Below are 27,152 nucleotides of genomic sequence, written 5' to 3' on the forward strand. Positions count from 1 at the left end.
CGAGTAGCTGGGATTACAGGCATGCTCCACCACCCTCAGCTAATTTTTCTATTTTTAGAAGAGACGGGGTTTTGCCATGTTGGCCAGGATGGTCTCGATCTCCTGACCTCGTGATCCGTCCATCTCAGCCTCCTAGTGCTGGGATTACAGGTGTGAGCCACCGCGCCCAGCCTGTTCAGCATGATTTTCTAATTGTTGGGGCCAGTGACAGCTCCATTTCCCATTTCCTTTTCCAACTGAGATTTGCTACTACAGTTATTCTATCCCAGCTCTATCACTGGGTATGGGGTAGAAACAGGTAACTTATCTCCAAGTTCAGAGTTTGCCAGACCTTAAGGGGCCACAACGAAGACGTGGAAGAAGACGCGGCATCAGGGGACTCTGGACGTTGAGGTCAATGGATTGCCTCGGTGGGATTTGGGGCCATCTCCTTTGGTAAAAAGGTATGTGTGGTCTCTGTGTAAGTCGACATTGGAGGACTGCTTAGCCAGCCAACTATCTGTACCCCTCATCTGCCTGGACATCTATTTCACAGCCCACCTTGCCTCTGGTATGGTCATGTGACTAGTTCCAGCCAGTGAGTGTGGGCAGAGAAGTCATGCACACCACTTCCAGGCCTGGTACATAAAACCTCTTTCCCTGGTGTACCAGCTGGATGCTGACGTCCAAGGCAATCTTGAAAACCACATGTTGAAAAAGGCAGAATCCTGGTAGCCTGGAACCTACATGGGGCAAAGCCCAAAGCACTTGACTTCTGCAAATTCCATGTAGCATCCGCAAATCCCTTAAGTGATATAGTGAATAGCAGAATCACATCTCATTAGCATGTACTTTGTGCCAGGTATTCTAAGCACTTCATATGATTAACTCATTTAAGCCTCATAATCTCTGATGGTCCCCATTTAACAAGTGAGGAAACTCAAGCACAGAAAGGTTAGGTAACTTACCCAGTCATAGAAACCAGTAAGTGGCAACGCTCAAACCCAAGCAGACTTGCTCTATTCTTGGCCACCATACACTATTGCTATTGTTATAATTGAGACAGGGTCTTGCTGTTGCCCAGGCTGGAGTGCAGTGGCATGATCTCAGCTCACTGCAACCTCCGCTTTCCGGACTCAAGCAATCCTCTCACCTCAGCCTCCTGAGTAGTGGGGACCACAGGTGCATGCCACCACGTCCCGCTTTTTTTAATAGAGATGGAGTTTTGCCATGGTGGCCAGGCTGGTCTTGAAGTGATCTGCCCATCTCAGCCTCCCAAAGTGCTGGGAATACAGGTGGGAGCCATCATGCCTGGCCCAAAATGCATACCTTTTACATCAGCAGGGAGCTGTCCTCCTGCAGTACTAATCTGGAAGTTATGTTAATGGCTCTGAGGCCCACTTCTTCTGGGGTTTGGGTACACGCCATAAATTACAATGTCTGGGTATACGCTATTTAAAGGGGTAGGGAGATAGAGACAAGGACACCACCTTGTCTAATTGAAGTGACCACCTCAATTTAAAAGAAATTGATCAAACAGAAGTCTTATGATAAAAACTTTATTGTCTTAAATATCAAATGTTTTACACACCACTTTTTCTTCAGAAAGTTCCTATTTAAAAAAAGAAAAATAAAATAAAGTGTTTTATTTAGGGCTGACTTACATTTCAGTATGTGACAAAAATTCAAACCCAAATGCATCTAGTTCACTCAGTTTCAGACAGGTCCTATGTTCAGCCCCTAAACGAATGGCACAATGCCACCAATTTTGGGATTCCTGAGTTTGGTTCCCTTAAAGTTCTCAGAGTTTTCCCAACTCTCAAAACCAAAGCATCATGGGAGTGACAGGGCCACCGGCAAGACTTTCTGCCAGTCAGCCTAGTTCTTCTTTTAAGATGCAGTAGTCTCAAAGCTTAAAGAAGTCACAAAATCTTGCAAGATAAGAGTAACTGCAAGAACATATAAAGAAGGAAAAGAAAAGACGGGGTTTCTATTTGCTAAGATTTGCCAAACATGGCTACAAAACTGGTAAACAAACCTTTCTCGAGTGCAAAGTCCATTAGCCCAACTTGCCATGAAGATGAGATTTGGAATAAAAATGAACAAATCAATTTTTGTTGTAGATACAAAGCAAAAAAATAAAATTCAATCAATATATTGAATTTCTTTGAATTTATCACTAGAACTATTTCAAAAGGATGATCGGGGATAGAATGGAAATCTAGTCATTCAAATGGGAAGGTCTTGGATGGGTGGCATAAACTCAGAAAGCTGTGAAGATTGAGGAAAGGAAAAACAAGTCTGGTCAGCATCAGGTCATCTCAGACAGAAGGAATCAGGAAACAAATCTGCCTGCCTCTGGCAGGAAATACAGGTCTACCATTTTTAGGCCACAGACACATTCATTCAGGGTTGTGTGTAAAACTAACTCTTGTAAACAAAATTAACTTCCCATCAGAAATGCATGTTCCTAGGAAAAAAAAATACTGCAGCATGCCCCCCTTCCCAAATCAGCTAATGAAAACCTTCCTACAGAACATAAAGAAACCTAGTTCTGTATAAATTATAATAATTTTGTATTTCATGCCGCCACGGCCCCAATAATCCATAGCTGGCTTAACGTTTTTAGGTAAAAGAAACACTCTCTAACTCCCATGCCCTTGAACCGTTTTCTTAGCAGATTTCACTCCAGAAGACAGTGCCCTGAAACTTGTCAGCTGGATCCTTTCACGTTCTGCAGCCTCCAGAGGGTCTAGATTACCAATCATCAATACATAACGGATAAACTTTTGAGAACATTTTCTAACTGTAAACCTCAGGAGTCACTAGTTATGATCCAGAAATTCTACCTGTATGCTTCAGGATTACAACATATATGTGGCATTTATTTAACAGGTTAAAAAATGTGCCTTCGACGAAGCTGTCTTGTAGACAGGCCTGGTAGAGCCTCAAATGCTCCCGTCAATCCTGTCCACCAATCCCAGCCATTGCTGGTTACATGTTCTGCTCTAGATTCCCGTTTTCACAAGTTGCACCCAGCTGCTTTAAAATAGCACATCCTGCAGAACCCTCTGCTAAGTCGTGCTAGCCCAGATGGTCAGTGTTCCGGAGCAGCCGTGCTCACAAAGGGATGCGAGGATGCTGCTGCAGCATACTCCCATGTTTCTACCCTGCATGTGAGGCGGTCTGATGGATTGACTGACTGTCACTGGCGCATTTTTAGGGTCATCTTCCATTCATTTGTTGCACTTCTTTCCTGGCCACCCCCCTCTCCTCCAGCGTTGTAAATGGATTTCTCAATAACTGATCTCCTCAGGCATTTATACATGTTACATTTTTTTGTTGGTTTCTCTGATTCCATTTTTTAAAAAAGTTTTTTTTTTTGAGACGGAGTCTCACTCTTGCCCAGGCTAGAGTCCAGTGGCGTGATCTTGGCTCACTGCAACCTCCGCTTCCTGGGTTCAAGCGATTCTTCTGCCTCAGTTTCCTGAGTAGTTGGGACTACAGGCATGTGCCACCATGCCCAACTGATTTTTTATTTTTAGTAGAGATAAGGTTTCACCATATTGGCCAGGCTGGTCTTGAACTCCTGACCTCATGATCCACCCACCTTGGCCTCCCAAAGTGCCGGGATTACAGGTGTGAGCCACCGTGCCTGGCCTAAAAAATATGTATTTTTAAAGAGCTGTTTTAGACCCACAGCATCTGATTCCATTGTAAGCCTGATTTTCCCAGTCTGCTCTGAAGCAGAACCAAATAACTCTTTTAAAATAAATGCACGCTAACAGCAAAAATAGATGTTGCTTTTGAAGCTAAAATTTGTTTCACGTCTCCCTTCTAGACTGAAAGCTTCACAAGGGTAGGGTTCCAATCTGTTTTACTTACCCCTGAATCCCCAGAGTTCACCGGTGCCTCACACATAGGCACTCAATATTTGATGAATGAATCAAAGTAGCAAGGAATTCTTGTTCAAAGACTCATGTTGCATAGCCTTCAAAAGGAACCAATTTCCTTTCAAATATGTAAGATTTTCTTGAACTTTTCTTTCCCTTAACCAGCACAACACTGATAGTACAACAAAGAAACATCTAAAAACTGTTTTTGGTGATGCAAAAATCCCTATTATAATCCTAGCACTGTGGAAATCTAATGATCTGATGCAGGATAATTGTGAAATCAACTCAGTCAAGGTGAGCCTGAGGACCACTCTGTGTGCCCTCCATCTCCAGGAGAGCTATTTTCAAACTTCCCCTAATCTTCTTCTCATTCCCCACCAAAATTTGATGCCTCTGCTATTCAGAGAAACTAAGGCACAAAGAAAATCAAGCACATCAAAGGTTCACTCCTAAGTTCATTCAATGAACTCCTAGTAACACCTACCGAGGAATCACTAAGGTGTAAAACTTGAACCATTATTTTACATTTCCAGTTCTCAAGGACAGGCTTTGAATTTACTTTGTTAAGAGGAATTAGCAATTCAAGAAAAAAAAAAAAAGCTTTTATTTTCTGTACCTCCTAACACAAAAGGTAACATTCATCTTCTAGGAAGGGAAACTCTTGATAACTCTGTGTCTTTCTAGGTCAGCCACAGACTACACTAAGTCACCAAATCCAAAGGGGAAATTTGGGCTTTTTGGTATTTGTGCTAGAGAACAGTAGAATGTATAATCTGGCCAGCTTCTCTTGGGACACACTGCCAGTGGTAACAGGTTTGAAATATGCAGCAGTTCAATCATCCTGCTCACCCTCACCACAGGTGGCAAACAGGTAGGAAAAGGCCATTGCAATGCCCTGCAGCTTTTCTGGCCAATGATTTGCAAGGCTGTTTGCTATATATATATATATATATATATTTATATATGTGACAGGATAAAAGCCACCATAAGTGAAGAGTACGTCTGTAGATATAAAAATCCCTTGCTTTTAAATCTATATAAAATTAACTATATTTGTCAATCACCATATGTATATGCTAGCTTACATATATATATATATATATATATATATATATATGTAGACATGAGCTTGACAGTTAACCTAAATTTTTATGGCTTTCACTGGAGATAGAAAGCTGTAGTAAGACAACCAGCAAATTCCACATTAACTGGTTATCATAAAATCAGTGGCACAAAGCCTTGTATTCCATTTCTATGTACCCTCTTGCTAGAGACATGCTTTGGGAAAAACACACAGGGTTGTGTCTCCCTTTAGTGCATATGGAGACAGGGAGCTCTAGAAGATGTGGGTTGCAAGGCAGAAGAGTTTTAACACATGCACTCACCATCTCTCCAGCTTCCTTTGCCAAGCAACTGGTTATCTTTTTTTTTTGAGATGGAGTTTCGCTCCTGTTGCCCAGGCTGGAGGGCAAGCAATGGCGTGATCTCACTGCAACCTCCGCTTCCCAGGTTCAAGCGATTCTCCTGCCTCAGCCTCCTGAGTAGCTGGAATTACAGGCATGCACCACCACGCCCAGCTAATTTTTAAATTTTCAGTAGAGACGGAGTTTCACCATGTTGGCCAGGCCCGTCTCAGACTCCTGACCTCAGGTGATCCACCTGCCTTGGCCTCCCAAAGTGCTGGGATTACAGGCGTGAGCCGCCGCGCCCAGCTGCAACTGGTTATCTTTATGTGTTAATAGCTGAAGCCCAAACTGTGGGATGAAGGCTACTGGCTGTCTGGAGCCCTGAACAGGTATGGAAATAATTCTTAACAGCATCAGTGACCAAAATCTATAACCTATGTAAAGCTGCTGTCTGGTTACTAAGCACATCTTTCTGCTCAGGAACCAACTTCAGGGAAATGGCACAAATTACACAGGAAAATCTCTCTTTGGTGAAGAAACAGAGACCACCCTTGCAGTAAGTGCTGACCGCAAAACTGCCCGCTACTTGTTACGGTAAAGGAGCTGTCCAGTAAAGGTGCCCATTACTGGTTATTACTGTTGGCAACCAGAATTCACAAGGATTTGATTGTATTCTTAGAAGTTAACCCATAATTTCTGCATTTTTGGAGCTCTTAATTGAATAAAAGCTGACAATGAAGGTCCGCTATTGTAATGCTCCTTAATATACCCTTTGCATTCTAGAGCTGCTACATTTAAGTCATCCAAAATATTAATAGTGTCAACAGCTTCGTTTTTTTTTTTTTTGGTGAGACACAGTCTCACTCTGCCACCCACGCTGGAGTGCAGTGGCGCAATCTCAGCTCACTGCAACCTCCATCTCCCAGGTTCAAGCAATTCTCCTGCCTCAGTCTCCCAAGTAGCTGGGATTACAGGCGTGTGCCACCACACCCAGCTAATTTTTTGTATTTTTGGTAGAGACGAGGTTTCACCGTGTTGGCCAAATAGCTTAATTTTTATAAAAATGATGGGCAAGATGATTTTAAAAATCAAAAGCAATTATACATTGGGCTTTATGTAGTCCCAGCTACTTAGAAGGATGAGGTGGAAGAATTGCTTGAGCCCCAGAGTTTGAGTCCAGCCTGGGCAACACTGCAAGACCCCATATCAAAAATAAAATGATGGAAGGGACAAGGATATTTGGCAAGTGGGTTAAGCTCATTCAAAGTATTCCTAACAGGAATTCATGTACAACTATAGATCTATTCCTAAAAATAAATATACATATACATACACAAAAAGCTATCCTAATGAAATCTTTCCCCGACTGATATTACATATTCCACCTGGAACTGTTTCCCAAATCTCCAAGGTTCGTCCTGCTTATACGGAAGGTCCTTTAGGAGGGAGTCTATTGTCATCATTAAGTTCCCCGACCCTTCCCACCCCGTGGTTCCAAAGATTTATAAGCTTAGAATACATTCCCAAACCACCACCCATAAAGCAAATACAGGGTCCCATTGCATTGCTACTATATTTTGCATCAATCATAGCACCAACTATTTAATTACAATCACAGCTTTAAGTCAGTTGACAGAAATCCTATGAGCAGTTTCCTAGTGCATCGTACATCTTTGGTGTAGGGCAGGCGACAGGGTCTACAATGTGCGGCTGTCTAAAAGAACATCTTAAAGACGGCCCGGCTGACCTGCTGTTCTTAGCGCCCTCTGAAAAGCAGTAAACTACAACTCCTTCTGTCAACCATTGCCTAACTACATAAAGGATCATGATGAATCTACGTGACTTGCCATCCCGTCACTAAGGTCTTGTAACATACATACAAACATCATAGCAAAAGGAAAGAAAGAAGTTGGATGGGGTAGAAAAAAAGGTCTCTAAGTGCCCCTAAATTAAAATTTCAAAAACTCCTGAGATATGAGCCTCCATTTTGATTGTGCTCAATGACTTAAAATTTGATGAAACGAACAAGCTTACAAAGAGTCAGACTTCAGACAACATCATTTAACACTAAGTTGAGAAATCACTCTTTCGAAGCGTCTGTTTCAAACATGTTACAAACTATAATCTAGAATCAGAAATTATGAATCTCAAAATTCTTTTCAATAAAACCAAGATTTCAGATTCCTGCTAGGTACCCAAGAGAGCAGTGTGCCAGGAAAGAATGATCTAAAACCTATCCAGTAGGGTTATTGCACAGTGGGGCCCACAGGACGATGGTTTCCAAGGGCTAGTCCTTATATAAAAAAAGGCCACAATAAATACATCTATATATTATGCCCCACTCTAACTTGACATGGTAAACACAAATATGATGAATTTTGCTTAAAAAAGAAACTCCTGAGGAAAGAAAAAGATGGAAAACTCTACCAAGGCCACTTAAGTCAGAAACTGTAATTACTATTACCACTGCCACAAAGGACACTCTCCAAATAGACTGACCATTCCAAGCACCAAGATTAACTAGTGACAAGGTTACCACACTTCAGTATCTCACTCAGATTACAGCTCGCACTGAGCGTTTAAAGAACTTCCTGGCAGAAGATGAGTCTAGAAAGGAAATAAGCTGCTGGCAATCAATCCATTCCTGAACTTAAGTCCATCATTAGTCATTAAGGGTTGAGGTGTTATCAGTGAGATGCTAGCAAACCCAAACTCTAGCAAATTCCAGTGTTTAGGCTATTATTTTTCCCTCACAGTTCTTGACATCTGCAAATGGAATTATGGTTGTTCTGTTCTTTTAAAAATCTGGATAGCACCATGTTTCACTCTCGTTGTAACTGCCCCACAATATGCCATCCAACGTAATAAGGATTCATGGCAATCCATGCAGCAGCCTGCGATGCACAAAGGAGCCCAAGATTTAAACCCTCCTGCTCACCCTATTAAAATGTCAAATCCTAAGCACACAAATAAAAACATACCACTCTACAATAAGGTATTCAATTATTCTCCAATTTCCTGTTATAATTAATGATTCATGATACACAGAGCGCTGGGTAGAATTCCAAACACCAAACTATGTGGTCAAAAGTTTCTAAATTGACAACTGAGCCAGCAAGCCACACCTTGCCATCAGCACAGACACACACAGTATGGAGAGTTAATCTGTTTTTAGCTGGATGGGTAGTGGGATTTCTCATGGCTTTTGCTTTTCAAAGCATTTACTCTCATTCTAAAACAGTATGCTACACACAAAACCATCCATTTTATTCCAGGATACATCTTAATGAGAATAAAAAGCTTTCGTATGCACATACTGCCAATACATTTAAAAAGGCCTAAATTTTAACAAGTAGGATAGACAAATTCATCGGACAAGAGATCATAAATTACTTTGGCCGAAAAAAATCTTTAAAAAAAATCTGGCTCAACATTCTGCTTGCAGGTCTCTACATATACTGTATATGTGGTGAGTGTGTATGTGTGTGTGTATAGAGAGAGAGCTTTCTTTTGTTTAAAGGGAATGGACAACAGTCTAGCCCACTTTCCCATAGTCATGTAGGAACTACGATGTTTTTTGCGAGCAAAACAAGAAGTGCAAGGTCTGCATTCCCACCAACTCGATGCAAAGCTCCAAGAGCTTCCTGCAAAGTAAAGCCAGCACGGAGAATCCGGTCAATATCTGCAGCAGGAAAAATCCATGGTGGAAGAATGGCAGGACTTGATGATGGATGGCTGGTAGGTGGTTCATATTCAAGTAACAGCCTCGAAGCTTCAGGACAGACATTTTCTGTGGTTTCAGGCCTGTCTGTTACTGAATTCTGTATGCCCTGACCTAAGTCTTTAACCAATATGAAATTGGATGACAAAGACTTAGTTTGCTCAGAAGTCTGATTGAGTGCATCCTCCTCACCTGCTAAAAGTTTGGGTGAAATTTCTACACCTAAGGTGCAGTGTAACTGATTAGATGTTTTAGCTGAGGTTACAGTGACAGAACTGTTCTTGTTTATGGATTCCCTCGATTTGGGGACACCTTCCTCATCAGTTGACAGACCATCACCTAGACTCCTGAAGTTTCCACTTTCTACAGCTTCTATTCCAGTGTCAGATGAAGTAACTGTTAATTTTTCTGTCTTCATTGATACAGATACGGTCTGATGAAAGGAGACTTGTGGACACTGTTCAGTCCCGGTAAGATGCTCATTTTGGGTCCATCTTTCAGAAAGGTCTTTAATACTGGTTTGGCCCTCAGCTATGGTTTCTGATTGACAGATTACTTCTTCAGATGTATTTTCTGAAGCTGGTTTACTGCTAACAACCAAAAGTTCATGAAGTTCTTTCAAGGCGGCCGTTATAGATGAACAAGATTCTTCTGCTGACTCCACAGAGGGCTGACAACTGCCACAGAGACTTGGAGAGGAGGAGCAATGGCCATATTCTTTATTTGTTCCAGATATTTCAACATTAGTTTCTGGGGACTGTAAATCCTGAGTGGAAATGGAATCATTCAAAATTTCAGATGAAGGGTTACATTTTGATGTTTCTACTTCCATCAAGGGATTATCTAAAGTGAGATCCAATGCACCAATGTTCTTGACATTGGCATTCTGCCTGCCTGTTGAATTAAGCACAGTAACTAGGGACTGTTCAGCTATATCTATTTCCATAAGTGTTTCTGAATTTGAGCAGCCACTGCATCCTGAAGGTGGAATACTTTTCTTCGTACTCGGAAGATCCACATTCTGTGGGAGCCCATTTCCTTTCATCGTAGCTTCCAAATCAACAATTTTGTGTTGATTCTGTTGCCTTTCTTCAGGAAGCTCAAGGTCCCCTATGTTACAAAGATATTCTCGGTCATGTGAAGCTTTTTGTTGTGCAACCTCATACTGTTCATTCCCTGCTTGTTCGTGCTGCTGAGGGTCACTCACTTGACTCAGGTTATGATTTTCTGGATGCCAATCCTTTTCACCTAGAAACATCTGTGGTTCATGCATCCTAGTAGATGTGACAGATAAACTAGCTTCCTGTCTTGTATGGAGATGAAATTTGAGGCCCTGGGTGCTTCTTTCAGCAGATTTCTCCAGATTACCTGCAACAGTTGTTTCTTCGGATGAATTCTGCATAGGTATAGCTGGACTCTGGTCTGTTGGAGCATGGTCTGCTGAGGAAGCATGATCGGAAAGATCTTGTAAAGAAAGATGTTCTTTCTTTTTAGAGTTTATCTGGAATTCAGCTGAAGCCTTCAAAGCCTTCACAGCTTTAGGTTCAATGCTATCTGGGTCACTGGGCTTGATAGGGCAGACTGAAGCAGAGACAGAGCGAGCAAGACTCATAGGATTACCAGTATCAGGACTCTGTCCTAAAGAATGGGCTGGATGGTTAAACCCATCTGAAGTTGGTAATGATGACATTCCCAGTGAGGTAGATTCTTTACCGCTTTTCTCTATATGGAACACAGGGGAAAGGAAAAATATTAATTAGCAGGTAACTAACGCCACTAAATTACCAGAGGATACAAATCTAAATAGGGCAGAATAAAATAAGGTCCTCAAACTCGAGTTTCTCTTATACAAATAGAAATGATTTTAAAATTACTTTCTCATTGTGGTAGACAATCACAACATCAGAATAAGAGGTAGATGTGTTCTTAATAAAATATGCACACTGTAATTCAATGTGATTAAGTACCATTAACATGCATTCACAAAATGGCGGGGTTAGTGCTCAGGACTGAAGGACATTTATGTTTCTTTATTCCCTAGTCTAGTCTACAACTCTAGAATAGTTTCTCCAAGTGTATTTTTTTCACCACTTGCCCTAAAACTACCAGGGATGCTTGTGATGTATGCAGACACTGGGGTACCATACTTGAGAGTAAATCCAGGAATGTGCATTTTCAATAAGCTCCTTGGGTGATTCTTAAGGATATTACAAATCGTGAGAATCTTTGCACCAGAATGATTCTCATGCTAATGCACTTTTTTGAAAGTTTCAATTGTGAACACTGAGGTTACAAATGAGAAGTCTAAAACCAGGTATACCTGGACAGAGAGGGAATTATAAAGAGAAATAAGAAATAACATAATGATTGGGGACACAGAAGCAAACGTTCTATTTTATTTCTAGCCAAGCTTTCCAAAAATCATGGTAAAACTGGGTGAGCATCTGACTCAGAGTACAAAAGTAAACGAATGATCAGCAGATTAAATCACAATCACCATCCTACCAAATAATACAACTTTAAAGGCTTGTAAATTTTTATCACATTAATAGTGTGCAACTAAGTTAAGAATACTTAAGTATTTTAAAGAAAGGGGAATGTGGAGGGAGATGGTTCATTAATAGTTTTTCAATTGGCAATGACTATTTAAATTCATTGCTACTTAATGGCCACCAAAACAAGATGGCAGTCTAAAACACTAGCTCAGTGTAAGCATCATAATGATATCATTAAACATCAGTTCCAGCTCTTCTTTTGCCACTGATTCAGTTAAAAATTGACCTCTATGCACGTAAGATTTTTTTTTTTTTTTTGAGACGGAGTTTCGCTCTTGTTGCCCAGGCAGAAGTGCAATGGTGCCATCTCAGCTCACTGCAACCTCCGCCTCCCAGGTTCAAGCAATTCTCCTGCCTCAGCCTCCCTTACACGTATGCGCCACACGCCTAATTTTGTATTTTTAGTAGAGACAGGGTTTCTCCATGTTGGTCAGCGTGGTCTCGAACTCCTGACCTCAGGTGATCTGCTTGCCTCGGCCTCCCAAAGTGCTGGGATTACAGGCGAGAGCCGCTGCGCCCGACCATTGTAAGATCTTTAATTAAAAATCAAAAAGGGCTGGGCGCAGTGGCTCATGCCTGTAATCCCAGAACTTTGGGAGGCCGAGGCAGGTGGATCACCTGAGGTCAGGAGTTCGAAAACAGCCTGGCCAACATGGTGAAACCTCATCTCTACTAAAAATACAAAAATTAGCTGGGTGTGGTGGCGGGTGCCTGTAATCCCAGCTACTCGGGAGGCTGAGGCAGAAGAATTGCTTGAACCCAGGAGGGAGAGGTTGCAGTGAGCCAAGATTGTGCCACTGCACTCCAGTCTGGATGAAAGAATGAAACTCGGTCAAATAATAATAATAATAATAATAAAAAATAAAAATCAAAAGGCCAGTAACAAAATGACTTCAAAATACAATTATTAGGGCAGATGCAACTCAAATGCTCAGTACTAAATGTTAACATCCAACAAGGGGGCTTGATCTTAAAAAGAAGCAAAGCAGTTATATTCAAATGGCTTTAAATCATTCTAATAAACTACTGGTTAACAGCACGAGAAGACAAAGCACTGTTTCAGGAAGCTATTGACTTCCCATGAAACAACCTTACCTTACTTATACTTTAGGGGTAAAAAGGAAAACTGCGCTTATCTCAGTTTAGGCTATACCCATTAGAGTCTAGAAACACAGTTATTAGTTTTTTTATTTTCATCCCACCAGATGTCTAACAGTTATTAGTTTTATTTATAAATTCCTAAGGCTGACTCTGGAAGAGGCTGAATTTTGAACTAATGTTAACAAAAACAATGCATTGTAGTGAAATATCCATGTAAGCAACATAAAGAGGTATGGTAAGGGCCTTCTGGTATTTGTGTGTTAGTTATAAACAAGTGAGGTCAAGGTGAACACACCCTCAATTAATTTTGTACTAAAAAAGTTGCATATAATCCTCCCGTAGCTGAGAAGGTCAGTTTCACTAGCCTAAGTCCTAAATGAAGCGGAGGACCAGGTCAGTTTACAGAATGATAGGAAAAGAGGATGAGGACAGTGGATATCAAGAATAATTAAACGATGCCTGCTTTTAACCTATCCTTACAAGAAAAAGAAAAAGGAAAGAAAGAAGAGAAACTAAATGCTATGTATCTAATTCCAACCAGCCTGCAAACTCCTACAAAGTCTTACGATGATGGCTTAAAAGACCATCTTTCCTCCTCTTAGTAAGTCAGTCAATGTACTCGAGCTGATGTTTACCATATTTACATCACAGGAAATGAAAGCAGAGTGCTTCCTGAAAATCTGTCAGGCCAGGGACAGAAGGAAAAGCAAAGCCTTAGCTCCTGTTGTTGTTCACAGAGTCACCCTTGACAAGTCCCCTGGCCTAAGTTTCCATTTCTTCTTTAACAAAATTTAAATTTCTAACCCTCCATAACTCCAGGTAGTTGTGTGCAGTAATGTAAAAAAATAACTTTCAGTTTTTCAGAGGAAAGGGACTTATGAAACCCATAAAAGCATAGTTATCTCCAACAACAAAGTATTGTGATGCCAATATTCTTGACGTGATATTTATAGTAGCCAAGATGGGGTAGGTAGAATAGACACTGTTTTTACTGGGATTTTCTCCCTCTCGCATGGTTCTAATAACGAATACATTTCTCAACAGGAATTTATGTTACATATGCATGTATGCATACCAAAATACAAATGCATATAGGCTAGTTGTAACCAGACTGAACAAGGTGAAATGCTGAATGACAAATGCTAACTTCCCAAACTGCTGCAGATACAGACTTTCAGATCACAGATGACAACTGGATGGAAGGCTTAACATGGTGTCTATAAATACCTGGTCTGGGGCCCACTCCAGCTGCAGTACACACACACTACATGCATCATGGCTTCTGACGCTCTGTGTGAATTAGGAAACAGACAAGCAAACTTGGGTTAACAATGCAAACCACACAGCATGCAGGGTTATAGTCTCCGTTCTTTTGTCATCTTTAAAATCAGGAACTGGTAGATTCAAAGTTGGGGGATGTTTCTGTAGTTTGGACATCCAAAATATTTGCTGGTTGCTTTCATTCTCTCACAATACACACAGCAATTTGTTAATTTCAACAGATTTTTAATAGATCTTGTAAAGAAATTAATTTTATGTTTCTACACATAGAGAATTCATGGGCAAATGTGAGACAGGTGAAGAAAGCAGATACATCCGATGGAATTAGGTGATAAAAAAAACTTCTTATGGAGTAAAGTTGAGTGAATGTATCTAACAGTCCCTTTCCAAATTTCTTTCTCAGTTGAGATTCAATTTTAGAGGAAAACAAACCACCTAATTAAATTCTATCCTAGCTTATCTTCTTTATTTTTTCATCGGTATTTAAATAATACATCAGGCTGAGCACAGTGACTCTGGCCTGCAATCCCAACACTTTGAGAGGTCCAGGAGGATCACTTGAGGTCAGGAGTTCAAAACCAGCTGGGGCAACATAGTGAAACCTCATCCCTACTATTAAAAACATGTTTTTGTGTTTTTTTTAACATTTTAATATAGAGTTTATATAAAGTATTTAAAAAATAAGCTTTTTTTGTTTGTTTTTGTTGAGACAGAGTCTCACTGTTGCCTAGGCTGGAGTGCAGTGGTGCAACCACAACTCACTGTAGCCTTGACCTCCCCAGGATCAGGAGATCTTCCCACCTCACCCTCCCGAGCAAGCTGGACCACAGGTGCACGCCACGATGCCTGGCTAATTTTTTTTTTTTTTTTTTGGAGAAGGAGTCTCATTCTGTCACCCAGGCTGGAGTAGAGTGGTGCGATCTTGGCCCACTGCAACCTCTGCATCCCGGGTTCAAGCAATTCTCCTGCCTCAGCCTCCAGAGTAGCTGGGATTACAGGTGCCCACACCACGCCTGGCTAATTTTTGTAGTTTTAGTAGAGATGAGGTTTCATCTCTACTAAACCTCATGAAACCTCATCTCTACTAAAATACTTTCACCTACTATTTTACAAAATACTTTCACCTACTATGTCTAGAGTATTTATTCGGATGATATTAGGAAGTCAATGTTCTAAATAAAAAGGACCTGATATCTAGACTTATTTCATTACTTAAATATTACAAAAATTAGCACAAGCCATACTACCAGCAACAAAAGGTTATTTAAGTAAAAAGCCATTTTCTTTTAATTCTTTAAAGTTGGTACATCCCCTTCACTAAGCCTGGAAACATAAGTGTATCTGTTTTAATCTTCCAAACTTTTATTAAAATATGGTAATTACCAAAAAAGGATAACTGTTATTAGTAGGTTAGAAAATTCTGCTATCATCAGCTGATGTTTCTTAAATAATGGCACCAAGACTGTGGAAGTTAAAAGGAAAAAAGAAAAGAGACATTTCATAAAATGATAATATATCCTCATATTAACACACAGCATCATGACTAAGATGATAAATTACACCCCAAATGCAAAACTTTGTAAGGAGCTATGTCAAACTCATTCAAGCTTACCTTGCTGGTAAGATTAAAACTACTAAGTTAGTTTGTCTGGTTGTTCAAAATTCCCCCCTTCCTACAAAATACTTAATTTACAACCAAAACTGTACTTAATATAAAAACTTGAGCCAAAAGGTGATGGGAGTCAATTCTTTTTTTTTGACACAGGATCTCACTCTGTCACCCAGGCTGGAGTGCAGTGGCGCAACGATGGCTCACAGCAGCCTTGAGCTCCTGGGGTTAGGTGATCCTCCCATTTCAGCTTCTCAAGCAGCTGAGACTATAGGTGCGCCACCATGGCTGGCTTTTTTTTTTTTACCTTGTAGAGACAGAGACTCACTATGTTGCCCAGGCCGGTTTCAAACTCCCAGGCTCAAGTGATCCTCCTGTCTCGGCCTGCCAAAGTGCTGGGATCACAAGCATGAGCCACCACGCCCTGACTCAAACTGTACTTTATATGTAAAACTAAGTCAAAAGGTGATGGGGTTGATTCTGAACAAAGTCAACCTGGAAAACTCCATCTGCCACCCACACCCATTCTAAAGCTCAATGACAGACATCTGAACGTTCTGCAGTAAAACAGTGGCAAAAGCTGCCTGGTTGTTTTTACAACTCTCACCCCTTTCGTCTTTAGGATAAAGCTATTCCCTGAACTTGTAAATCTAGTATTTTACTGTACTAGAAAAAGCAATGTGTGACACTAGTCACACTGATGAATAATTCCAGCACAAGACTGTAAAATAACCCCAACTCAAAAGTAAATTCTATTCAGCTTCTAGAAAATATATCCTAAAGTCACTGTTCTATAATAAATGGGGGGTTTCAGCAAAACTGTGTTACCCCATTTTATCCAGAAAACTTAGCTCCATCATTACATTTAAACAAGCTAAACAACTGAGACTTAGAAAGAAGTATTAGGTAGCACAATTTCAATATATACAGTGCTAATACGGCCTGATAACAATACTGTAATCTCAGACCATAACAATGCATCTTCAGTAATGTTCAGTTATGCTGGTCAGGCATGGTGGCTCGCTCCTATAATCCTGTCATTTAAGGAGGCTGAGGCAGGTGGACTCCTTGAGCCCAGGAGTTCAAGACCAGCCTGGGCAACATGGCAGAACCTCATCTCTACAAAAAATATAGAAATTAGTTAGACGTGGTGGCAAGCACCTGTAGTCATAGCTACTCAGGAAGGGGAGACGGGAGGATCAGCCTGGGTTACAGAGTGAGACTTTGTCTCAAAAAAAAAAATTTTTTTTTAATTAGGTAAATAAAAATTTATACTTCTTTTTGTTGGTTCTTCTGTCTTTGGTGGCAGCACTTTCAGTAAATATTTTAAAAGTTGGGGCTGCTTACACACAGTAGCAATGATACCTTTCAAAATAAACCAGGTCTAAGAGGCATGGTGGCTGATGCCTGTAATACTTTGGGAGGCTAAGGCAAGAGGATCCACTTAAGCCTGTTTTGAGACTGAGGCTGAGGCTGCAGTGAGCCATGGCTGTGCCATTGCACTCTAGCCTGGGCAACAGAGTAAGACCAAATAAAATAAAATAAAATAAAATAAAAAAATAAAAAAATAAAATAAAATAGGCCTAATAAAAGGAAAGAAATAGGGAAACACTGTTGGACTCAAAAGTTAGTCTCTGTTTACTGTCATAATTTTCTTTAGGAAAATCACAAAACAAAAACAAACAAAAAAAACTTCCTAAAAAAATTCAGGAAGCTTCTAAAATGTATCTAAGCAAAATAACCTCAATCTATCTTAAACACAGCAATGGACTTAGCTGTTCTTAATCTGTTGAAATACTAAAATACAGAATGTTTCTCCTTTTTATGATAGTGTCTCACTCTGTTGCCCAGGCTGGAGTGCAGTGGTGCCATCTTGGCTCACTGCAACCTCCGCCTCCCAAGTTCAAGCAGTTCTCCTGCCTCAGCCTCCCAAGTAGCTGGCATTACGGGGGTGTGCCACTGCACCCTGCTAATTTTTATATTTTTAGTAGAGATGGGGTTTCACCATGGCCAGGCTGGTCTCAAACTCCCGACTTCAGGTGATCCGCCCACCTGAGCATCCCAAAGCACTGGGTAACAGGCGTGAGCCACCACACTGGGCCAGAATACAGAATTTTTTATTATTGTATTAAGAGATGGGTTTGGATATGGTAGCTCACACTTGTAATCCCAGCACTTTGGGAGGCCAAGGCAGGAGGATTGCTTGAGCCCAGGACAGGCCTGGACAACACAGCAAGACCCCATCTCTGCTAAAAATAAAAAAAATTAGCCAGGTGTAGTCCCAGCTACTCAGGAGGCTGAGATGAGAGGACTGCTTGAGCCCAGGAAGTCAAGGGCACAGTGAACTACAATCATGTCACACTGCACACTGAACTCCAACCTGGGTGACAGAGTGAGACAACGTCTCCCAAAAAAAAAAAAAAAAAAAAAAAAAAGGGAAGATCAAAGGAGGAGGTTAAGAAGACAAATAATGAACACATCTACTACTGGACCATGAGACTGATTAAAAACTGGAAAGGTTCCTACCCCTTCTGAAGCCCACATTTCCCTGGCTTACCCATTAATAACAAGTATTGAAGAGTTCAGCCATTCCAAATACCTGCATCCTCTGCTGATTTTTGAAGGGCTTCTGCTAATTCTTGGTCTGCAATCTCCTCTGGCCGTACATCCTCTCTTCCGGCCCCATATGCCAACCGGGCGCATTCTGGTAGCTCTCCCTCAGGAAGAAAGGTGGTCTGGGAGCCTGTGGTGCCGATCACGAGTACATTTTTCTTCAGGTCAATGGAACACTTAGAAGAAACCAACCGAAGAATAATAGCAGATAAAACACCATGCAGAAACATTATGATCCTTAATTTAAAACTCCAATCACAAATGGCCAGGCACGGTGGCTCATGCCTGTAATCCCAGCACTTTGGGAGGCTGAGGAGGGTGGATCACCTGAGGTCAGGAGTTCCAGACCAGCCTGGCCAACACGGTGAAACCCCGTCTCTACTAAAAATACAAAAATTAGCCAGGCGTGGTGGCACATGCCTGTAACTCCCAGCCACTTGGGAGGCTGAGGCAGAAGAATTGCTTGAACCTGGGAGGCGGAGGTTGCAGTGAGCCAAGATGGCACCAGGCAAGGCAGTCTCCACAGTATTCTTTACTCTATACTAATGCTCACTTCCTTTTTTGTGTATTTTATAACTACTTAATAGACAGTTGTGCACATATATGATTTACATCTATAAAGGTGGAGACTGCAGGTCTATACCATGACTAAAAAAATAAGAAAAGGCAGCGACAAGGTTTTACTGATACATACATTCATTCATTCATTCGTTCTATTTAGAATGCTGTGTGTTATTATCACTATGATGCATCTACTTTTACAGAAATATTTTAAAACAGTGACATAAAAATATTGATCAGCTATATTTTCAATTGTTTTTAATTCGATTTTGTTTTTTGAGTTGTGGTTTTGCTCTGTTACCCAGGCTGAAGTGTAGTGGCACAATCTTGACTCACTGCAGCCTGGTCTCAAGGGATCCTCTTGCCTCAGCCTCACGAGTAGCTAATGTACCACCACGCCTAGCTAATTTTTGTATTTTTTGTAGAGACAGGGTCTCACTAAGTCACCCAGACTGGTCTCAAACTCATTCTGGTCTCAAGCAATCCTCCCTCCTTGGCCTCCAAAAATGGGAATTATAGGGTGTACTACCGTACCTGACAGGTTGACTGGATACAAAACCCTACTGTGAAAAATGTGAAGTACCCAGTGGGGTCTATAGCCCTACCACCCTGAACATGCCCGATCTCGTCTTAATTACCCAATGGACTAACTGCTTCTTCAATGGCAGCAGTATATCTTAAAATACTGTGCTTTACAGTAGAAAAATAAGTATCAACACAAATTAATATATTAATTATGCACCCTGTATTAAATAAACACTTTCATTCGTAACATATACCTTCCTTAACCTTGAAGATCTTCTTCCCAAGTACTGTTTGATCAGCATCAGAGAATGCTAAAGACTTACTCGACTTACACTTTTAGTCAGGTTATCACAAAACTACTAATCAGGATCTAACCAGAATCTGAAAATTATATAAGGGAACCAAACTGTCCTTTACAATCTCAAAACATTTGGCAAGATTTAACAGATTCACAGAGAGATTTCACAAAAACAGATTCTATCTGTACTGACACATCATTTCAGTCTTTGTGTAACAACATAATTTAAGGACATTTCCAGGTTTGAAAAGTCGTATTTCTTAGTTTTCCAGTATACATAACCAATAAAAATAATGTAATAACCATATTACAAAAAGCAGATGCAAAAAAAAAAAAAAGATAAGTGAAGCTCTTAATTACCTGATGCCGTTTAAGCATGTCCAGTCCCAGAAGCATGTCCATGGGCTGTTCCTCAAGTATAGAGAAGGAACATGGCAAAAAATCTCCTTCAATCTGAACCTGAGCTAAAAAGCACATGAAGAGAAAAGGTTATTGTTATGTACTTCAAAAGAGAGATGGAGTTTCGCTGTTGTTGCCCAGGCTGGAGTGCAACGGCACGATCCTGGCTCATGGCAACCTCTGTCTCCCGGGTTCAAGTGATTCTCTTGCCTCAGCCTCCCAAGTAGCTGGGATTACAGGCATGCGCCATCACGCCTGGCTAATTTTTGTATTTTTAGTAGAGACGGGGTTTCGTCATGTTGGTCAGGCTGGTCTCAAACTCCCGACCTCAGGTTACCTGCCCACCTCGGCCTCCCAAAGTGCTGGGAATTTTTTTTTTTTTTTTTTTGAGATGGAGTCTTGCTCTGTCGCCCAGGCTGGAGTGCAGTGGCCGGATCTCAGCTCACTGTAAGCTCCGCCTCCCAGGTTTACGCCATTCTCCTGCCTCAGCCTCCCGAGTAGCTGGGACTACAGGCGCCCACCACCTCGCCCGGCTAGTTTTTTTGTATTTTTTTTAGTAGAGACGGGGTTTCACCGTGTTAGCCAGGATGGTCTCGATCTCCTGACCTTGTGATCCGCCCGTCTCGGTCTCCCAAAGTGCTGGGATTACAGGCTTGAGCCACCGCGCCCGGCCAAGTGCTGGGATTACAGGCATGACCCACTGAGTCCAGCTGAAAAGTTCTTTTCATTATTTTTTTTTGAGACAGAGTCTTGCTCTGCTGCCCAGGCTGCAGTGCAGTGGCATGACGTCGGCTCACTGCAACCTCCGCCTCCTGTGTTCAAGTGATTCTCTGATTCTCTACCTAAACCTCCCAAGTAGACAGGATTACACATGCGCGCCATCACACCCGGCTAATTTTTGTATTTTTAGTAGAGACAGGGTTCACTGTGTCAGCCAGGCTGGTCTCAAACTCCTGACCTCACGTGATCCACCCACCTTGGCCTCCCAACGTGTTGGGATTACAGGCGTGAGTCACCTCACCCGGCCAAAAACTTTTTGTAGAGATTGAGTCTCACTATACTGACCAGGCTGGCCTGAATTTCTGGCCTCAGGCAGTCATCCTGCCTTGGCCTCCCAAAGTGCTGGGATTATAGGAGTGAGCCACCACACCCAACAGATGACCTATTTTTAAAGAATTCCTTCCTTACACAAGATACTGTGTATTTTCTTCTAAAATCTGTAACTTTCCTTTCCACATCTAGGTTTTGGGTTTTTGTGGGGTTTTTTTTTTTTTTTTTTGAGACAGGGTCTGCTATGTTGCCCACGCTGGTCTCGAACTCCTAGGCTCAAGCAATCCTCCCTCCCCCGCATCTAAGTCTTTACCCTGAATTCGCTTTTGTGTGGTGTGGGTAGGATCCAATTTCTAATTCATTTCTCCCCATGGATACCTCTTGTCCCAGCAACATTTCCTAAAATTGCCCCATTGCTCTGAAAGACTTCCTCTCATTGATCAAGGTTCATATAATCAGGGGTTTGTTTCTACTCATATCTTCCAGATAGTCCTTTGACATCTAGAAGGCAATGTTGTTCTGGAGTATTTTGCCCATTCTCACAATATAGAGCCCATGCCGAATTTAAAACGAGCACATCCAGTCTCACAAACAACCAGGATTTTGATGGCATCTCAATGGCTCTGTGGATGAATGTGGGAGAACTGCCACCCCCAACATACTGAATCTTCTAATCCGTGGTAAAGCTTTCCTTTTATTTAGGTTTCTCCTATTGCTATAAGGGTTTTTTCATGCTAATCATAGCCACGGATGTAAAATCCACAAGGATGGCCACAGAGCTTGGTACTTATTTTGTCTCCTCCTATTATCTTCTCACTTAAAGCCATCAAAAATCTGAGAACTCAGCCCCTGAAGGAACCAGTTTATGGTATTCCTGCAAAACTCTCAGTCCTACTGTGTTTAGCGAAGTATGAGAATAAGGTAGTTGAACTATCTTTATCCTACACAAATCAATAAGATTTGTGTTTACAAAGACCCTGATAAACAGACACACATATTTCAAAAGAAAGGAAAAGTAAATGTGTAAAAAAACTATCATTTGCAATGAAAGAAAAGTAACTTAGAATAAGCAACCACTCTTTTATTTGTAAAAAAAAAAAAAAAATTTTTTTTTGAGAAAAAAATATTGCTCTATTGCCCAGGCTGAAATATACTGGCATGATCTCGGCTCACTGCAATCTCTGCCTCCTGGGTTCAAGTGATCCTCTCACCGCAGCTTCTGGAGTAGCTGGGACTATAGGCGTACATCACAACAACTGGCTAATTTTTTGTATTTTTAGTAGAGATGTGGTTTCCTATGTCGCCCAGGCTGGTCTCGAACTCCTGAGCTCAAACAATCCGCCCACCTTGGCCTCTCAAAGTGCTGGGATTTTAGGCATGAGCCACCACACTCAGCCTTATTTGTAAATTTAAGAGGGAAAACTAATATTGCTTAACAGTACAGGACATTAAGATGCATATTCATTCAGCGGCAGATAAACCGGATTGGTACAGGTTAGCAACATATCAAGAGTCCTAAAGCATCCGGAACTTTGATTCAGTAGTTTCACTTACAGGAATCTTGACTAGGGGAAAAAAAATCAAAATATGCAGAAAGCTATACTGCCATGGTATAATAGGAAACATAACTGGCCAAGCGCAGCAGCTCAGGCCTGTAATCCCAGCACTCTGGGAGGCTGAGGCAGGCGAATCACTTTGAGCTCAGGAGTTTGAGACCAGCCTGGGCAACATCGTGAAACCCTGAATCTACTACAAATCCAAAAATTACCCGGGTGTGGTAACAGCTGCCTGTAATCCCAGCAATTTGGGAGGCTGAGGCAGGAGAATCGCTTGAACCTGGGAGGCACAGGCTGCAGTGAGCCAAGATTGCGCCACTGCACTCCAGTGTGGGCAACAGAGCAAGACTGTCTCAAAAAAAAAAAAAAAAAAGAAAAAAGAAAAAAAGAAAACAACCCAAAAGCTGTTCTTTAAACCTGCAACAGAAGGCTATACATTTATTCACTTATTTAAATAATTATTTTGAAATTTATAATGACATTGGGAAAAAGTTTCACTTTTTCTTAGAGCAGAATATAAAATTTTAAACATGAAATAAATCACTTTTTTTTTTTTTTTTTTGCGACAGAGTCTCGCTGTCTCCCAGGCTAGAGTGCAGTGGCGTGATCTCGGCTCACCGCAAGCTCCGCCTCCCGGGTTCACGCCATTCTCCTGCCTCAGCCTCCCGAGTAGCTGGGACTACAAGCACCTGCCACCATGCCCGGCTAATTTTTTGTATTTTTAGTAGAGATGGGGTATCACCATGTTAGCCAGGATGGTCTCGATCTCCTGACCTCGTGATCCGCCCACCTCAGCCTCCCAAAGTGGTGGGATTACAGGTGTGAGCCACACCACGCCTGGCCGAAATAATCACCTTTTATAAGATAAAAAAATGCACAGAAAAAAGACCAGAAGGAGATATGCCCAAATGATACCGGTGGTTGATTCTCACTACAGGAATTTAAGGAATGTTTTTTACCTTCATCTCACATTTCTATACTTTTGAAGTTCTCTATAGCAAGCATCTATTAAACAGATAATGAAACAAGAAAATAAAAAGAATTCTGATTAGAGATGAAGGACTGAACACACGCATTTATCTACATTTACGTCTAAAACATTACAAAAAGGGTTTCTGGGTTGTGTCTAAGGCACATTTTTTTTTTTTTTTTTTTTTTTGAGATGGAGTTTCACTCTTTGTTGCCCAGGCTGGAGTGAAATGGAACGATCTCAGCTCACTGCAACCTCCGCCTCCCAGGTTCAAGTGATTCTCCTGCCTCAGCCTCCTGAGTAGCTGGGATTACAGGCACCTGCCACCACGCTGGGCTAATTTTTGTATTTTTAGTAGAGACGGGGTTTCACCATGTTGGTCAGGCTGTCTCGAACTCCTGACCTCAGGTGATCCACCCACCTCAGCGTCCCAAAGTGCTGGGATTACAGGCGTGAGCCACTGCGCTCAGCACTAAGGCGTAACTTTTTAAGGCCAAATATAATAGTAGAGACCATAGGAACAAAATTTTAGAGCTAAAAAGCAGATGACAGTGAGGAAAACTGAGCAGCAACCCAACTGACATTACAGAACTCCTATGGGGCATAGGAACTGGTCACAAATACCTCTGCAGATAGGAGGAGAGATGGGCCCAAAGCAGCAAGGCTGGCGGGAAGGCTGCAGAGGCAGTTAGCCCTTGGGGTGTCCCTCCTGCACTCTGCTAGGCCAGGAGACCCTTCACCCCAGTAGCAGACTAGAGCCTTATTTTCTGGAGAGGGTGAAACAGAGGCACTCTTTTTTTTTTTTTTTTTTTTTTTGAGACAGAGTCTCGCTCTGTCGCCCAGGCTGGAGTGCAGTGGCGCGATCTCGGCTCACTGCAAGCTCCACCTCCCGGGTTCACGCCATTCTCCCGCCTCAGCCTCCGAGTAGCTGGGACTACAGGCGCCCGCCACCACGCCCGGCCAGTTTTCTGTATTTTTAGTAGAGACGGGGTTTCACCATGTTAGCCAGGATGGTCTCGATCTCCTGACCTCGTGATCCACCCGCCTCGGCCTCCCAAAGTGCTGGGATTACAGGCTTGAGCCACCGCGCGCGAAACAGAGGCACTCTTAACAGAGATGAGCATGGAGGGAGACAGGGACAGAACAAGTATCTAACTGAAAACCAGGGGAAATAAATAAAATCCAACTGAGATGCCAGCCTTTCTCTTCCTCCCAACTTCTAGACCCATCCTACAGTGAAGGCCACAAGGGCCATGGCTGCCTACCCAGGTCATTTTCCAAACAAGCCTTTTGGTGGCCCACTCCTTTTTTTTTGTTTTTTTTTGAGACAAGGTTTCATTGTCACCCAAGCTGGAGTACGGTAGTATGAACACAGCTCACTGCAGCATCTATCTCCCTGGCTCAAGCAATACTCCTGCCTTAGCCTCTCGAGCAGCTGGGACTATTGGCACTTTCCACCACACCCGGCTATTTAACAAAAATTTTTGTAGAGACGAGTTATCCCTTTGTTGTCCAGGCTGGTCTCAAATTCCTGGCCTCAAGTCATCACCCCACATAAGCCTCCTAAAGCACTGGGATTGTAGGTGTGAGCCATCGCAGCCAGCCAGTGGCCCACTCTTCAATGTGAGCTGATGCCAAGGATCACAAGACATTTATGAAAACCATATAAAGTAAAATACAAACAAATACAAAATGCAACACAAAGGCTGGAAGACAAAGTTGAAGAAATCCCACAGAAAAACAAAAGAGAAGAAAACTAGAGGACAAGACCAGGATAGATTATCCTATGTGAATAACAGACATTCCAGAGGGGAGAAAATCATCGTCAAAATCATTCAGAGAAAGTCCCCAGAACGGAGGGATGTGAGCATCTAGACTATACAGGTTACCAAGTACCTAGTACAGTATATGAGAAGAGATCCATACCCAAGCATCCATTGCGGAAATTCAAAACGCTGAGGTCAAAGGGAAGATCTATAAGCTTCAAAGGAGAAAAACAAGGCTGGGCACGGTGGCTCAAGCCATAATCCCAGCCCTTCGGGAGGCCTGGTGGGCGGATCGATCACTTGACGACAGGAATTTGAGAGAGATCATCCTGGCCAATATGGCGAGAACACAAAAATTAGCTAGGTGTGGTGGTGCACGCCTGTGATCCCAGCTACTCAGGGAGGCTGAGTCAGGAGGATCACTTGAACTCGGGAGGTGGATGTTGCAGTGAGCTGAGATCGCGCCACTGCACTCCAGCCTGGGCGACAGAACAAAGACTGTTTCAAAAAAACAGTAAAGAAAAAGAAAGTTTTCACATAAAGGATCAAGAATCGGAACAGAATCCACCCTCACTACAGCAACACTGACAGTGAAAAGGTTAAGGGGCAATGCCTCAAAATTGTGAAGGAAAATGATTTCCAACCTAGGCAGACGAGTAGAAGGTAGGGAAAAAAGACATGTCTGATACTTAGTCTCAATTTACTGCCACACACCTCTTCTAAGAAAGTTACTGGAAGATGCACTCCAATAAACTGAGGAGCAGATAAAAAAGAGGAAGACAAGGGATTCATGTAATCCAACACAAGACAGAGGAGAAAGGAATCTGCAGGACTCAGTCAAGTCAAATTCCAAAACAACAGCTCTGAAGCAGGCCTGAAACTGCCGGTCCAGGCTCAAGAAGTGTCTTGGACAGGATGAAATGTACAGGCTATTGGGTGTGTTTGAATCAATTTAAAGGAGATTTACATAATTAGGAAATGTCTAGGATGAATACTACGCAAGAAACCAAGTGAGAAAAACAGGACAATTATTAATTCTAAGAGAAAATAATACGAGCCACGGAAGAAAAGCAATCACATTCAATTAGATGGCTCAGCTCTCAAACACAGTCATACAAGTAAACAGCAAAATAAACATGTTATTTAGAAATATGCAGGTAAGTATCAAAATAAATCAGCTAAAATAATGGAAAGGGATTAGCTTTTCAGGAAATAGAAACGTAGAAGAGACTAGTTTTTTTGTAACCAGCAGAAACACATAACTTTGACAGAACACAGGATTTAAAACTTCTAGAAATTAGGCTTGCTGGCTCAGACATACTCACACAAAAGAAATTGAAAACAACAACAAAATAAGAACAAAAAACCCTCTAAAAACTTGAAAATCTACTACCCAACCTACAAATAGCCTACAGAAAGACAGCAAGCCCCAGTGCCTTTTGCTCACCTAGATGTACCCTTCCAATAATCTTCTGGGTGCCCACTCCTTTGGCAATCCCTGCCCACCGACGATCCACCAGTCTCATTATATTACACCTTTCTGCACAAGCTTGGCTCATAATAGTCATCTGGGCACCTGGAGAAGTAGAGAAACATCAGACAATAAAAACAAATCCACTTTGTGAGAAGACTCAAAATATAGCACTAATTAATAATAAAACAAAAACCAAGTACACCCCAAGGCTTTTCTCTCTACAAAATCATTTCTACCTAGCAAGTGTCCAGGCCTGCCTCATCAACTTTCAGTTCTACTCTGTAATCTGAAACACTATATAAAATTTGACATTGAGCGAAGAATATGTTGTAGCAATGTAATAATTAAATGACATTTTAAAACTTTACCAGTAGAAAGCAATGATGTCCCGT

General features: G+C 41.8%; 1 protein-coding gene across 5 annotated transcripts in view; it reads right to left on the reverse strand.

The window, feature by feature from the left end:
* Positions 1 to 1,522: 1,522 nt before the first annotated feature.
* Positions 1,523 to 27,152, reverse strand: part of DDI2 (DNA damage inducible 1 homolog 2) — a 53,263-nt gene continuing 27,633 nt past the window's right edge. For 2 of the 5 annotated variants that reach the window (XM_045380094.3, XM_005544716.5), the window contains exons 6-9: positions 26,734 to 26,862; positions 19,906 to 20,009; positions 18,148 to 18,337; positions 8,525 to 10,724 (exon numbers count right to left, since the gene is read on the reverse strand). In XM_045380094.3, the coding sequence (XP_045236029.2) occupies positions 8,836 to 10,724; positions 18,148 to 18,337; positions 19,906 to 20,009; positions 26,734 to 26,862 (2,312 nt within the window). In that variant the 3' untranslated portion in view covers positions 8,525 to 8,835. Of the gene's footprint in view, positions 10,725 to 13,885; positions 13,949 to 18,147; positions 18,338 to 19,905; positions 20,010 to 26,733; positions 26,863 to 27,152 lie in introns of those variants that run through there. The other 3 variants (XM_065529636.1, XM_074019478.1, XM_065529634.2) reach the window with 3 other exon arrangements.

This window comes from Macaca fascicularis, chromosome 1 (genome assembly GCF_037993035.2).
Source record: "Macaca fascicularis isolate 582-1 chromosome 1, T2T-MFA8v1.1".
NCBI classification, from domain to species: Eukaryota; Metazoa; Chordata; class Mammalia; order Primates; family Cercopithecidae; genus Macaca; species Macaca fascicularis.